This window comes from Cervus elaphus, chromosome 25 (genome assembly GCF_910594005.1).
Source record: "Cervus elaphus chromosome 25, mCerEla1.1, whole genome shotgun sequence".
Taxonomy (NCBI): Eukaryota; Metazoa; Chordata; class Mammalia; order Artiodactyla; family Cervidae; genus Cervus; species Cervus elaphus.
In genome coordinates, this window is record NC_057839.1 from 59720382 (window position 1) to 59735858 (window position 15477).

Consider the following 15477-nt stretch of genomic DNA (forward strand, 5'->3'; position numbering starts at 1 on the left):
TATTGGAAATAAAAGCAAAACTAAACAAATGGGACCTAATGAAACTTAAAAGCTTTTGCACTACAAAGGAAACTATAAGTAAGGTGTCTCTGCTTTTTAATATGCTATCTAGGTTGGTCATAACTTTCCTTCCAAGGAGTAAGTGTCTTTTAATTTCATGGCTGCAGTCACCATCTGCAGTGAGTTTGGAGCCCCAAAAAATAAAGTTTGACACTGTTTCCACTGTCTTCCCATCTATTTCCCATGAGGTGATAGGACCAGATGCCATGATTTTAGTTTTCTGAATGTTGAGCTTTAAGCCAACTTTTTCACTCTCCTCTTTCACTTTCATCAAGAGGCTTTTTAGTTCCTCTTCACTTTCTGGGCAGCAGAGTCTAGACAAATTTGTAAATCATACAATGTAGACATTGTATATAACTTATAAAGAAGTTTCCAGGCCTGACTTGGGGCAGGGTGGGTAATTTACAAGGTTGTGCCATTCATTCATTCATATGAGAAAAGCAAGTAACTAATTTAGAGCATATCATTGTCTAGAGAGGAGGAGGTACAGTAAAAAGCAATATTTAAATTATACTAGAACTTAACCATGTTGGAGGGGCTTCCTAGGTGGCGCTAGTGGTGAAGAACCCACCTGCCAATGCAGGAGATGTAAGATACTTGGGTTCGATCCCTGGGTCAGGAAGATCCCCTGGAGGAAGGCGTGGTAACCCACCCACTGTAGTCCATCAGGCTCCTTTGTCCAAGGAGAATTTCATGGACAGAGGAGCCTGGTGGGTTTCAGTCCAGGGCTCACAAAGAGTTGGACATGACTGAGTGACTAACACACATACATCCTTCTTTATTGGATTTCCTTCCCGTTTAGGTCACCACACAGCACTGAGTAGAGTTCTCTGTGCTATATAGTAGGTTCTCATTAGCTGTCCATTTTATATATAGTAGTGTATATATGTCAGTCCCAATCTCCCAACTCATCCCATCTCCCCTTTCCACATGGATATCTGTACATTTGTTCTCAACAGAGATGCTTCTGTTTATTCCTACAGATTTAGTTTTGTCTTTTGGTGTCTACGTTGATGACACTATCCCAACCCCCATTATACAAAGGGTCCAGCCCTGCTCAGAGTCTCCTTGTAATCACAGCCAAAACTAAACTAGGGGACTTCCCTGGTGATCAGTCCAGTGATGAGGAATCCCCCTTCCGATGCAGGGGACACAGGTGCAATCCCTGGTTGGGAACTAAGATCCCATATTCTCTGGGGCAACTAAGCCCGTGTGCTCTAACTACTGACCCCGTGCTCTAGAGCCCGCACTCTACAACTAGAAAAAGCCTGCCAGTTGCAACGAAGAGCCCGCTCACCATGAAGACCCAGTGCAACCAAAAAAAAAAAAGCTAATCAGGGCTACTTCCAAGAGGCTTCTCAGATCTGTGCTCTGAGCTCCACAGGCTGCCATGATGTGAAGGCCGCTGTCTCTTCATTCAGAAGTCTGCCCACTGGCATCTGTGCCTGCTCAGTCACTTCAGTTGTGTCTGACCCTTTGCGACCCCATGGACTGTAGCCCTTCAGGCTCCTCTGTCCATGGGATTCTCCAGGCAAGAACACTGGAGTGGGCTGCCATTTGCTCCTCCAAACTGGTATCTGTAGCCTGACACAGTCTGCTGTGGGGCAGATGCAGTCACACTAAATCACTCCTCTCCCCTCGGAAAGTGGGGGCCTAACCCTCTCTTTCCTACATTCTAAGCTTGGGTGGTACAGGAGGGAACTGCACTCTGCTCTATAACAAAAATGCCCTAGCAATGTGGAAAGGAGCATTAAAACTGATGGAACGGTGTTGGAAGGGGTGATGGGAACACGGGGGAAGAACCCCAGACTACTGACTACAGCATTACCGTTTGCATGGAAATACAGTGTAGTTTGGAAATCAATCAGTTGTTCAAAATGTATGTGCTCAGTAAGCAGAGAAAACAGAAAGGGCTTCACGGTTCTCGTGCTGTAGAAGCTCAGTCTTAAGGATCTCATTTTTTTCCCACTGATTCATGATTTAAGTCATGTTAAAGTTAAGACACGGGGACTTCCCTGCTGGTCCAGTGGTTAAGACTTTTCCTTCCAATGCAGGGAGTGTGGGTTTGATCCCTGGCCGGGGAGCTTAAAATCACAGATGCCTTGGGGCCAAAAAACATAAGACATAGAACAGAAGCAGTATTGCATCAGATTCAATAAAGACTTTAAAAGTGGTGCATATAAAAAAATCTTAATAAATAAAGATAATGTATAAATATAAGAGAAACTGGAGGTATATTGAGGTAAAATGCATTCTCCACTTTATCCAAAAAATAGTTTCCTTATTTTATGATGAAGAACAAACCAGTTAAAATGACAGTAACAATCCTTCAAGATATTAAGTTGGTGCAAAAGTAATTGCAGTTTTTGCATTGTTGAAATTTGCCATTTAATATTGGAATACATTTTAAAATAAACGTGGTTATGTTATACATCATTTTAATGCACACTTCTCACTTTATGTTTTTTTGCTAATGACTTATTGCTTTATTTTATATTTATTTTAGAGTAGGGATATGATGTTAGACTAAAAGCAAATTCAAGTGATTTTCTTATTCAAGTTCAAAATGGGTTGTAAAGCAGTGGAGACAACTGGCAACATCAACAATGCACTTGGCCAAGGAACTGCTAACAAACATACAGTGCAGTGGTGGTTCAAGAAGTTTTGGAAAGGAGATGGGAGGCTTGAAGATGAGGAGCATAGTGGCCGTCCATCGGAAGGAGACAACAGCCAACTAAGAGAAATCGTCGAAGCTGATCCTCTTACAACTACATGAGAAGTTGCTGAAGATCTCAGTGCCGACCATCCTACAGTCATTTGGCATTTGAAGCAAATTGGAAAGGTGAAAAAGCTTGATAAGTGGGTGCTTCATGAGCTGACCACAAATCAAAAAAATCGTCATTTTAAAGTGTTGTCTTCTCTTATTATGCTCAACAACAGTGAACCATTTCTCAATCAGATTGTGATGTGTGATGAAAAGTGGATTTTATACAACTGGCAATGACCAGCTCAGTGACTACCGAGAAGAAGCTCCAAAGCACTTCCCAAAGTCAAACTTGCACCAAAAAAATGGACATGGTCACTGTCTGCTGCCCATCTGATACCCTACAGCTTTCTGAATCTGGGTGAAACCATTACATCTGAGAAGTATGCTCAGCAAATTGATGAGATACAGTGAAAATGCTGGCCTGCAGCCAGCATTGGTCAGCAGAATGGGCCCAATTCTTCTCTACAACAACACCAACCACATGTCACCCAATGCTTCAAAAGTTGAACAAATTGGGCTATGAAGTTTTGCTCCATCTACTGCATTCACCTGATCTCTCACCAACTGGCTACCTAAAAAAGGTAGTATCTTGAAGTATCTTGACAAGTATCTTGACAACTTTTTGCAGGGGAAATGCTTCCACAACCAGCAGGATGCAGAAAATGTTTTCCAAGAGTTTGTCTAATCCCAAAGTAAAGATTTTTACCCTGCATGAATAAACCAACTTATTTCTCATTGGCAAAAGTGTGTTGATTGTAATGGTTCCTGTTTTGATTAATTCAAATGTGTTTGAACCTAGTTATAATGAGTTAAAATTCACAGTCCAAAACCGCAATTACATTTGCACCAACCTAATACACCCATGAAATTAGGCCAAGAGAGAAAGAAAAATTTATACAACTGTCCTTGTAAAACTCTCCAGTTTAGCCATTTCAAATTGTAGGTTTCCATCATCATTTTAATGCATAATACCAAAGATGTGAAAAATTTTCACCATTTTTAAATGGAAAGATACATAAATATATCACACTCCTTTCAATTACAACACAAATTTCTCATGACAACAATACAATGGTAAGAAGAATTTCATATCCCCTAACATAAAAGAAAACCATTTAAAGTAATGTACTAGGCTAAATTTAGCTCTCCTTTTCAATGAATTTAAATGGATAAAGCAATAATCTCCTGACAACTCCCTATGGCAAGCTAGAGTCTTCCAGATAGTCTCTCATCCGTTGATAAGAACTCATAGGCACATGAAGATTTTATGTCTTGGGGGATCTTCCAAGAGCTAAAAGCCAAGGATGGAACAAGTGAGGCAACATGGAGTAATAGCCACATACCTACACTTTCTTTCTCTTCATTATGACCCTAGTTTCTTTGAAATAGCAGGACATTACTAGTAAGCTATATAATATCATTAGAAAGCTAAATTGACAAAAGCAAAAACAAAGGAGGGAGAAAAATTCAATAGTTTGTGAACCTAGAAGCTGAGATTTCTTCCTGAATTTGGAATTGCTGCCTGTTGAATAGTTACTGAAAACTGTATCCTTGGACTGGTGTCTCCAACTGCACTTCCCCACTTAGATGAGCTAGAAGATAACAACATCAGCATATCCAAACACAGACGTCTCTTCTTCATCACACAGCCTGCGCCCACTCCTAGGTGCTCATCTCTGGGATTAACACCGACTACCTAGCTGCCTCATCCAAATATTTTGATGCTTGCAGGCGTTTATAAGTTGCTAGCCATGTCTGACTCTGTGTGACCCTATGGACTGTAGCCCACCAGCCTCCTCTGTCCACAGGGATTCTCTAGGCAAGAATACTTGAGTGAGTTGCCATGTCCTCCTCCAGGGGATTGTCCCAACCCAGGGCTCAAACCCGGGTCTCCTGCATTGCAGGCAGATTCCTTACCATTTGAGCCACAAGGGAAGCCTGGATATATGTATCTGTATAGCTAATTCACTTTTCTGTACAGTAGAAACCAATGTAACATTGTAAAACAACTATACTCCAATAAAGATGAAAAAAAAGTCTCATCTAAAAATTTACATTGATTAGCACTTTATTTACTTCTAAATTAAACAGGATTTTCAAAGGTTATAAATGTTATGCCAGAAAATTTAGGTACCTCATTCTCTGTTTTCCAGAATTAGGGACATTTTGGGGTTTTTATGAGTAATTTCTATCATTTCAAACATTCTTGGAATTTTAAAAATAATCGACCATGTCTTAGGGGATATTTTCACAGATGTTTCTGTTGACCTTTTCGTTTAACAGAGGACAATAGAGAGCTATGTGGATAAACGCATGGGCACCACATACGGCCCTCCAGCAGGAAAGAAGATGACTGTCTTCATTGATGATGTGAATATGCCGATAATCAATGAGTGGGGAGACCAGGTAAATCAATCCTGTTGGGCACTTTGCTTGTCTAGTTAGTTCATCATTGATTTATTTTTTGATGAGTAAATGTTTTTCTATTTTTTTCAACTTGCAATTCCTGAATTCCAATAAAGTCCATTATTTAGGTCCTGGGATATAAAGGAATGACCTTTTAATTCTGAAAGTTGTCTTTCTTAGGTTACTAATGAGATAGTACGACAGCTACTGGAACAGAATGGATTTTATAATCTGGAGAAGCCTGGGGAGTTTACCAGCATTGTGGACATCCAGTTTTTAGCAGCTATGATCCATCCTGGGGGCGGACGCAATGATATACCCCAGCGACTCAAGAGGCAGTTCTCGATATTTAACTGCACGCTACCCTCTGATGCTTCCGTGGACAAGATCTTTGGTAAAGTGAATGTCAGTGGGGCGTGGAAGGGGAGAATCCCTGCTTGGGTTCCAACGAGAAAATATCCCCCCAGAGGTCCACACAGAGGGGAGCATTGCGTGGTTCCTTAGTCTGCTGCCTTCATCACTTTCAAGAGTGTATTTTGTTTGTAAAAGCATTTCTATGTATTGAGTTGGGTGTCAAGGTAGATCTTTGCTCCCTGTGTATTTCGTTTTTAAAAATATAATTTTATTTCTTTATTTTTGGTTGTGCTGGTTCTGTGTTGCTTCTCAGGCTCTTTAGCCAAGGAGAGCACGGGCTGCTCTTGCTGCAATGTGTAGGCTTCCCATTGTGGTGGCTTCTCTTGTTGCAGAGCATGGGCTCCCGGGCGTGTGGGCTCTCGGGTGTGTGGGCTCTCGGGTGTGTGGGCTCCCGGGCGTGTGGGCTTCAGTAGCTGTGGTTCCTGATCTTTGCAGCACAGACTCAGTAGTTGTGACATACGGGCTTAGTTGCTCCAGGGCATGTGAGATCTCCCTGGACCAGGGTTCGAACCCATGTCTCCTGCATTGGCAGGAGGATTCTTTACCACTGAACCACCAGTGGTAGGGAAGCCCCTACCTATGTATTTCTTTAAGATATTGTCGCTAGCTTCTTAAGCCAGGAGGTTAAATATTAAGTGGTCTTAGACATGATGAGATGCCTTCCTCATGGATACACGTATTTCAGGTCTGGACTGATATATTCCACACCAGCAGTTTATGTAGCTGATATCTAACCAACCCATATAATGATTTTAGCCTAAGAAATATCAATATCTCTCAGGATGGGGATTAGCCAGAGTCTTTTCCTCAGAGTAATTTATAGGGTTGTAATAAATTATTGATTGATTGCATTGTGTAGTATTTCAGAAATCATCCAGGAAACACTCGCACAATCGATAACCATATTTATTTAACTGAGGAATGAAAATGAGTTTAGAAACTGATTATGTAATCACTCTTTTCAGAGAAAGAATGTAAAGTTATGCATGCTTTTGTGTTAGGTATTAATTTACCATTGCTGAAATTGAGACTGAGGAAAAACTAATTAGGGTTACCCTAATTAACTTCTGGCAGACTAGAAGGTCTTCTTAGTGCCCTAGGGTAGTGGAGTTGGCAATATCTGCCTTCAATCACAGCAGTGGGCAGAGGTTTGAAACCAATGACACCAGACTTATCTAAACTTGGGAGAAGTAAAATGGACCAGAATGAATGACTATTATCACTTTTAATTATCCTTTTTGGCCTGGAAAATTTTGCCTGTAAAGTAAATGAAAATATTTTATAATGCATGGAATGGCAACAAAAGAATGGACTAATCTTAGAAGATTCGTGAAACCTTTCTTTTTCTTATCTGTCCAAGGCAACTTTATATATTCATCCTTACCCATTTAATAATACTGAATTACTTCAGCTAGAGTTTTCAGCAGCATTTCTTAATCAGCTTTTCAGTATTTGAATGCTAACTCACTTGAACCTATACCTACATTTTAGGTTTAACCCCCCACCCAAATTAATTAATCGGAATTTCTTTAATATGTGGTTAACTATTAAAATGTGTCATTGTATTTATATTCTACATTACGTTTTTCATTTTAATTTAGTTGATTTGAACTGTCAGTCAAAATGTTACGACTTTTTTTCCTCTTTCAGGTGTGATTGGGGTAGGATATTACTGTACCCAGAGGGGTTTCTCAGAAGAAGTGAGCGATTGGGTGGCGAAGTTGGTGCCCCTGACACGCCGACTATGGCAAATGACTAAGATTAAAATGCTCCCGACTCCTGCAAAATTCCATTACGTTTTTAACCTTCGAGATCTTTCTAGGATCTGGCAGGGAATGCTGAACACTACTCCAGAGGTTATCAAGGAACCAGATGTAAGTGATGCATAAGAGAGTAAAATGACTAACTTTGTTATTGATTATAAACTCTAAATATTCTTAGTAATGTAATTTTTATGGGCATGAAAATATTTTTGGGATGTTTTAGCATGGATATTTTTTTCTTTTGTGGCTTTTCACTAATGTAAAGGGAAAGTATGCCAAATTTTTTTCTTTAAAAATTCCAATTAAATTTGGTTTATGTTTAAGGAGACAGTGTATACTATTATTTTCTAATGAGTAGAATAAAAGGTAAAATTGATTTTGTTTTTCATCATAGTTTTCTTATACTAAATAATGGCAAAAACTCCTGTTGATTTTATTATGTTTGTCTTCATATTATAAACTTCACATTATAAACCTGACATTTAACTTTACAAAGTGACTATCTTTTAAAAAATTTAAAAAATTATTAATGGAGGATAATTGCTTTACAATGTTGTGTTGGTTTCTGCCAATGTGAATTTCTGTCAATTCACAACAACGTGAATCAATGATAAATATACATAAATCCAAAAAAAAAAAAATATACATAAATCCCCTCCCTCCGAAGCCTCCCTCTCACCCCCTCAACCCACCCCTCTGGGTCATCACATAGCACCAGGCTGGGCTCGTGTGTTATATAGCAGCCTCCCATTAGCCATCTGTTTTACATATAGAGTATATATTTCAGTGTTACTCTCCCAATTTGCCTCACCCTTCTCCTTCCCCTGCTGTGTCCACAAGCCCATTCTCAATGTCTGTGATTCTATTCCTGGCCTGCAAATAAGGTTCATCAGTACCATTTTTCTAGATTCCGTATATATAGTGGTGCATGTATACAATGGAATATTACTCAGCCATAAAAGGAATGGATTTGAATCATTTGAACTGACTGAATGAATTTGAGTTAGTTGAACCTAGAGCCTGTTATCCAGTGTGAAATAAGAGAAAAACAAGTATCATATATTAATGCATATATATGGAATCTAGTAATGATCTTTATAAATAAACTTTCAAAATTGAGGGGTGAAACCATTTTTTTTGTTAGTCATCCATGATCTTTCTTTTCCATACAACTTGATGCACTGAAAGAATTACAAATATTGGTAAAACTGAAAATAGGCAGAAGAGTAGAAATTTTATGTGAATTTCATTTGACAAAAAAATGAGCATTTGTACAGACACTCAAATATAACAGTTCCTAGCACTATAAAAATTCTCTTTGAACTAAAAGGAAATTCTAGTATGTAAAAGTCACTATGTATGTAATATGTAAAATTATAAAGTATGTAGTATGTAAAAATGCAGTACTTTTTTTCCCCCGAAGGGCCTATGTGCTCAGGCTAAGACATCACCAGCTTCTTTTTCAGACTTTGATGGTAGTGAGGTGGAAGTTAAGCAAATAGGTTTTAGGGACTTCTCCGCATAAACGCAGAGAGACAGTTGAAGTGTCAGTCAAACTGTCACAAGCACATCAAATGTGGACGATAAGAAAAACCCAGCTTTACCCCAGATGCTCACAAAGTAGGTAGTCACACTGGCTGACTCCAAGACAAGACATTTTGGGGAAAACGCACTCTCCTTGTTACAGAGAATTGGGAGTCATTTTAGCAGTAGTGAACATGGAATTTAATTTTTTCCCTCAAAGTTATTGACAAATTCATGGCATCGTGGAATGCTGCTATGCTGGGCAGCATATGTCTGACTCTTTGAGACCTCACGCACTGTAGCCCACCAGGCTTCTCTGTCCGTGGGATTTCCCAGGCAAAAATACTGGAGCAGATGGCCATTTCCTGCCCCAGGGAATCTTCCTGATTCAGAGATCGAACCCATGTCTCTTTCGTCTCTTGCATTGCCAGGCGAGTTCTTCACCACTGTACCACCGATATTACTTTTTGAGTACCTATTTTTTTTGGTGCTGATTTTAAATCAGCATTAACAGTTCCAGCAATTGGTTTGTCATGAACTTTTGTCTTAACTGTGTCATTAAATATATTTCACTAAGCTTTTATTTTCTGGCAATCAAAGAACATTTATACATTAGTAATATAATGGCTTCCCTGGGAACTCAGACAGTTAAGAGTTGCCTGCAGTGTGAGGGACCCAGGTTTGATTTCTGGGTCCGGAAGATACCCTGGCAAAGCAAATGGAGAATCCCATGGACAGAGGAACCTGGCGGGCTATAGTCCATGGGGTTGCAAAGAGTTGGACACGACTGAGTGACTAACACTTTCACAATATAACGTAAAAACCTTCTATCTTGTAAAATGTTACCAAGTTAAGAAATTTGCACCAGTCTTTCATATCAAATAAGATGCTTAGACAAATTTTGTTATTCTTGCTATTGGGACAGCAATATTGAACAATTAATTCTCTCAACTTCCAGTTAACTTTGGGCCCTGGATCATCTAGATGAGGTGATTGTTTTGTGCAGATAACCCAGATTTTTGTTGTAAATTTCCTCCACAATGTGTTAAGTAAATGTATCTTTGTAATTATCTCAGTTGTACACACGAGAGTTGTTTATACACAACTTTTTATATTATGCTCTGTCCATAATGTGGGTGTCTTATCCAGACTAATTGATCACAAGCATAAGACTTTTATGTAAGAGTATTAGTTTGTTGGTCATTCAGAGTGAATTAGTATTTTATCTAGGAATGGTTTTGTTTTAATTTAAGGGCTGAAAATAAATAGACACTACTTTTAATTTACTAGCTGGAGAAGGAAATGGCAACCCACTCCAGTATTCTTGCTTGGGAATGTCCATGGACAGAGGAACCTGGTAGGCTACAGTCCATGGAGTCACAGTCAGACATGACTGAGCGACTGAACACAGATGAGACCAATTTGGAATAAAGCTAAGGATATTTTAACTTTTTATTTTATTTTACCTACTTTTTAACAGGACAGTAATATTCATGGACAATTTTGTATCCTAAGACTATGCGTCCCTGTACAAATGCCAGTAATGTCCCCCACATCATTTTGGCAACCAAAAATGTCCTTTTTTGGTGATCACATACCAAATGAAAGCCATTAGTCCAGGATTTTTTTCTAAGGTGCTCTCAAACCTATTGCTCACATTAAAAGGAAACCAGTGATGTTAGCCTTAACTTTTTAAAATGTCACATTCTAAATCAGGAAGGATGGTCCTCTATGATACTGCCCACTTGAATTCCCGACTCTGACATAACGGGAATTAATAACACATTTAAATGATGCCTTTGACAGGAACTGTTAAGGCTGTGGAAGCACGAGTGTAAACGTGTTATCGCTGATCGTTTCACGGCATCTGACGACGTGACCTGGTTTGATATGACTTTAGTCAGCTTGGTGGAGGAGGAGTTTGGTGAAGAGAAAAAACTCCTGGTGGATTGCGGAATTGAGACTTACTTTGTGGATTTCTTGAGGGATGCACCTGAAGCTACAGGTAAACTATTGAAGCAGAATTTGAAATCCTCCAAAGGGATATCCGTTGCCCAGTGACGACCTGATGCGAAGGGACGGCTTGTTGAAGAGGACCCTGATGTTGGGAAAGACTGAAGGCAATAGAAGGGGGCAGCAGAGGGTGAGATGGTTAGATAGCATCACTGACTCAACGGACGTGAATTTGAGTAAACTCCGGGAGATAGTGGAGGACAAAGGAGCCTGGTGTGCTGCTGTTCACGGGTCACAAAGAGTTGAACCCGGCTTAGCGACTGAACAACAAAAGGGGTTTCTGATGACAGAGGTTTAGTTCGGGGATGTTGAATTTCTGTCTAGTGAACTTTGCTGAAACAAGTCTGAGGCACAGTAGGTGCTCAATAAATGTAGTATGCATGTTGTTGTCAATTTCCTCCACAATGTGTTAAGTAAATGTATCTTTGTGATCTTGGATTAAGATTAACCATTTTGTACATGTCAGCCTTGAGTATAAAGGTTGAGTTTTTCTGCACTGCAGAAGACAGTGCACAAGGCTTACGGCTGTCGTATAGAGGTAGATTTGAGAAATGGGTCTCCCATATGTTAGCTGGGCCAGCTTCTGAACTTTCTTGAATCTCCTGCCTCTACTTTTATAAAAATGGAAATATTGAAATATGCATCATGGGTCCTGTGGGGATAAATGAGATGGTGTCTGTAGATGGCTTGGGCAGTCTGTGTCTGTACTCACTGCAAGAGGAAATATGACAACACTATGATTAGTACTTGAATATTCCCAGGTGTTGAAAATGAAAAGGAAAACCTCACGTTCCCTGAGAGGACCATTGAATATAATTAGAGGTGGGTGATGGGGAGGCAAGATTTTGTGGTTATGGTTCTGTGAAAAACTGAGATATACTGTATTATTTTTTTATGAAAAGTGGTGCTCCAGTTAATTTTTTTCCTCAGAAATAGCTGAGCTTAAGTAGAATATTTTTCTTTCAATTAGAAACCTATTCTAATACTGAGGATGAATATTAAGTTAGTTTTCATATTCAAAAAGTCATGTTTAAGCACGTTCTGTTTATACGTTTTAAATGATTGAAAATGATGAGGCAGCCCCTTACTAGATTTGATAAGGATGTATGTGATCTGTCAAGTTTCTCAGTAACAGTTGAAAAGGATGGTTATTGCTGGCTATGCAGTTGGATAGATCTTTTCAGAGAAAGAAGCTGATACAGTTTATTTTAGATCAGGTCACACACATCCAAAAATCATGTAAAGGTAGGAGCATTATAAGGTGATTAGAATTTATGTTTTATTTCCTCTAATTCAGAAGGATAAGTAATTGTGTGCTCGAGGTGCAGAGTACAACTCCAGCATTTTGGGGTGGGACTTGGGGGTTTGGGTGGGCGTGGGGTGAATGAGTCTAGAGGCAAATACAGAACCTTTTGTGACTTCAGCACACTTTGTTTCTCAAAGCTTGAATGGAACATTTATGAAATAACAAAGGGACTATTGAATTCTGTTAGAGAGAGCTTTGCAAATAGACCAATCTTATTATGCTAAACCAATTTTCTTGCTTTTTCATAAAAAAAAGTTAATATAGTTTATGTTAGGACAGGGTCAATTGAAAGTAATTATGTACTATAAGATTTGGAAGACTCTCTTCTAATACTCAGTGAATTTCTAAGTTGTTTAGAAATTCATATATTAGTGTATTCAACTAATATACTATTAGTATATTCAACTAATTAGTATATTCAACTAATATACTAATATATATATTATAATATACTAATATGTATTAGTATATTCAAATGTTAACTGATAGTGAATTTATATATGCCAAATTTGGCTCTTTCTTTGGCATTATGCTTTATAATCATAGTTGGAAGAGTCTTAAACTGATACTTGTCTCTCTCTTTTAAAATAGTTTAGTGATTTTAATAATTTTCCCAGTGAAATAATTCAATGTTTAGGAAATTTTTTTTTCTGTTTTCTCTCAAAATTCACCTCTATCTTCACTATTAACTTAAAATTTCTGAATCATAAAAATTTCCTAAGCAGATGCAATGACCTTTTTCTTTTTATACTTATTAAAAACTCATTTAATTCTCTATCTCTTCTGCGGATTTCTACATTAAATCCCTACTTTTTCGGTCTTCATTTTGACCATTAAGTGAGTATCTCTGGGAAGATCCTTGAAATGCCAATGGTCTATTATGAATATAAATGAAATTCAGTGTATGGGACATTATTTGAAATTGACTCTTTGTAGACAAGAAAGAATTAAGACTGTATATGATCACAGAAATTCTAATGCTTTGACTATGGTTTGCTTTCTTTTCTAAAAATATATACTCCAGCCTTTAGGTAAAATTCAGTATTGTTCAGTGCTAAATTGTAAAGCTATGAGTGTATTAAATTAGGTTGAGGAAGTGGTAAAGTCCAGTGATTTGGAGAAACTTAGTTGATATTTCTTTTCTAACCCCAGGTGAAACATCTGAGGAGGCTGATGCTGAGATGCCCAAAATTTATGAGCCTGTTGAATCTTTTGATCACCTGAAGGATCGTTTGAATATGTTCCTACAGCTCTATAACGAGAGCATCCGTGGTGCGGGCATGGACTTGGTGTTCTTTGCAGATGCCATGGTCCACTTAGTCAAGGTCAGTGGCCACGCCCAGTAGCACCTCCCCAGAGTGACAGACACTTGCCTTTACACCAGACATTTCCCCCTCCTCTTTAATTTTCCTCTTCTCGGAGAAAGTTCAGTTTAAAAATAAACCCAATGCTCTATTCCAATTTAATTTCTGGACTGAATGCAACATGTCACACCTATAGGTTTAAAATCAGAGCGTGTGTACTTCAAATGTGTGATATGATAATTTTATTCAGTGTTGCTATACGGCTTCCAGCTCAGTGTTTTCACTCTACAGAATGAATGTGGTTGACATCTGAGTCAGAAGCACAGGCACAAAGCCTGCTTCTATTTTGCATCCTGCTAAGGAGAACTATAAAAAGTAGGGCATTCATTTTGAGGACATTATACTAAGTGAAATAAGCCAGTCACAAAACCACAAATACCATTTGAGCCCACTTCTACAGTACCTAAGGTAGAAAATTGAGAGGTAGAAAGAGTGGTAGTCGGTAGTGGCCAAGGGAAGGAGAATGAGTTGTGTTTAATGGTACAGAGTTTCATTTTTGCAAGATGAAGAGTTTTGGAGCTAGATGTTGGTGGTTGCACAACAATATGAATGTACTTAATGGGATTGGACTATACCGTTAAAAATGGTTTGGATGGGAAATTTTACGATGCATGTATTTTACTACAGTTGGAAATAGTAATTAACAATAATGCATAAATAATTGACTTTCAGCTGGGATGAAAATTCTGTTAAATGATATCCACCAGGAAAGTACAGTTTCCTCTCTACTCTATCATATGAATCACTTAGGTTTCCAATCACTATAATGATGGATATTATGGATTCTCAAAGAATAGAAATAAAAGATATTTACTTGACCTAATTTATGGAAGGTGGGAGATAATGCCGTTAAAACCCTGTTGATACTCTCACTTTGTTGATGGCAATTATTTTTTCAGAATACATCCTTTTCATTAGAAAGAAGCCAGTTTGGGGCTGTCTTCCATTTCTTAGGCTTATCCATGAGGAATGACCTCAGAATTACAAATTGTCACCTCTAATAATTATAAAATCTTAGAACTGGAGATGATTTCAGAGGTTATCTAGTCAGTTCTCCCTCTGAAAAATTAAGGAGTGTGAGGAAGGCATTTCTATAAGGCTGGACTAAGTCAGGGAGAAGGAGAACGACAGTGAGTAAATCCTGGGGTTGTAGGTCCCCAGCATGTGGACACTTAGCTTGGAAACTTTGAATTCTCAGAATTTGAGACATCTCTGTTGAATTATGAGTGCAAATGTTCTTCCAAAACCAAATATAAAGAACATCTTGAAATCAGTTCCTAGTTTATAGTTGAGTTAAATGTTTCAGGAAGAATAGAGGCACTGTCATGTTTAGTTAATTGAAAGGAAAGAGCCAAAGAATAACATTTTCTAAATAAATAATGTCAAAGGCAACTTCCTGACTAGGTATCTATTGGAGACAAAATCTGATTGGCTTTGGGGTTCCACAACAGCTAGAAATGAGGTTATTTATGTTAATCTCTTGCTTGAGGAAGTTCTCTAGAACTTTCCTTTTTCTGGGTTTTACAGCACAAGTGTGTGTTAGTCTCTTAGTCACGTTCAACACTTTGCGACTTCATAGACTGTAACCCGTCAAGCTCCTCTGTCCATGGGATTCTCTAGGCAAGAAGACTGGAGTTGCTCTTTCCTTCTCCAGGGGAATCTTCCCGACCCAGGAACTGAACCCAGGTCTCCCGCTTTGCAGGCAGATTCCTTACTGTCTGAGCCACCAGCGAAGCCCACGGATGATGCATTTCTTCACTTTGTTTGGGAATCACATTCAAGGCATGTGTGCCGCAGCCCGGGTCCTTGACTGTGTTTCCCCCTCCCTCTCAGCCTCTAGCATGCCTCCTCTGAGATTAG

The 15477-nt window shown here is 38.8% G+C and overlaps 1 protein-coding gene across 1 annotated transcript in view; it reads left to right on the forward strand.

Moving 5' to 3' along the window:
- The window catches only part of DNAH5 (dynein axonemal heavy chain 5), a 324549-nt gene that overhangs the window by 205466 nt on the left and 103606 nt on the right, over nucleotides 1–15477 (forward strand). Inside the window, exons 48-52 of the mRNA XM_043887792.1 lie at nucleotides 5111–5233; nucleotides 5414–5627; nucleotides 7298–7521; nucleotides 10741–10939; nucleotides 13406–13578. Of these exons, the coding sequence (XP_043743727.1) occupies nucleotides 5111–5233; nucleotides 5414–5627; nucleotides 7298–7521; nucleotides 10741–10939; nucleotides 13406–13578 (933 nt within the window). The remainder of the gene's footprint in view (nucleotides 1–5110; nucleotides 5234–5413; nucleotides 5628–7297; nucleotides 7522–10740; nucleotides 10940–13405; nucleotides 13579–15477) is intronic.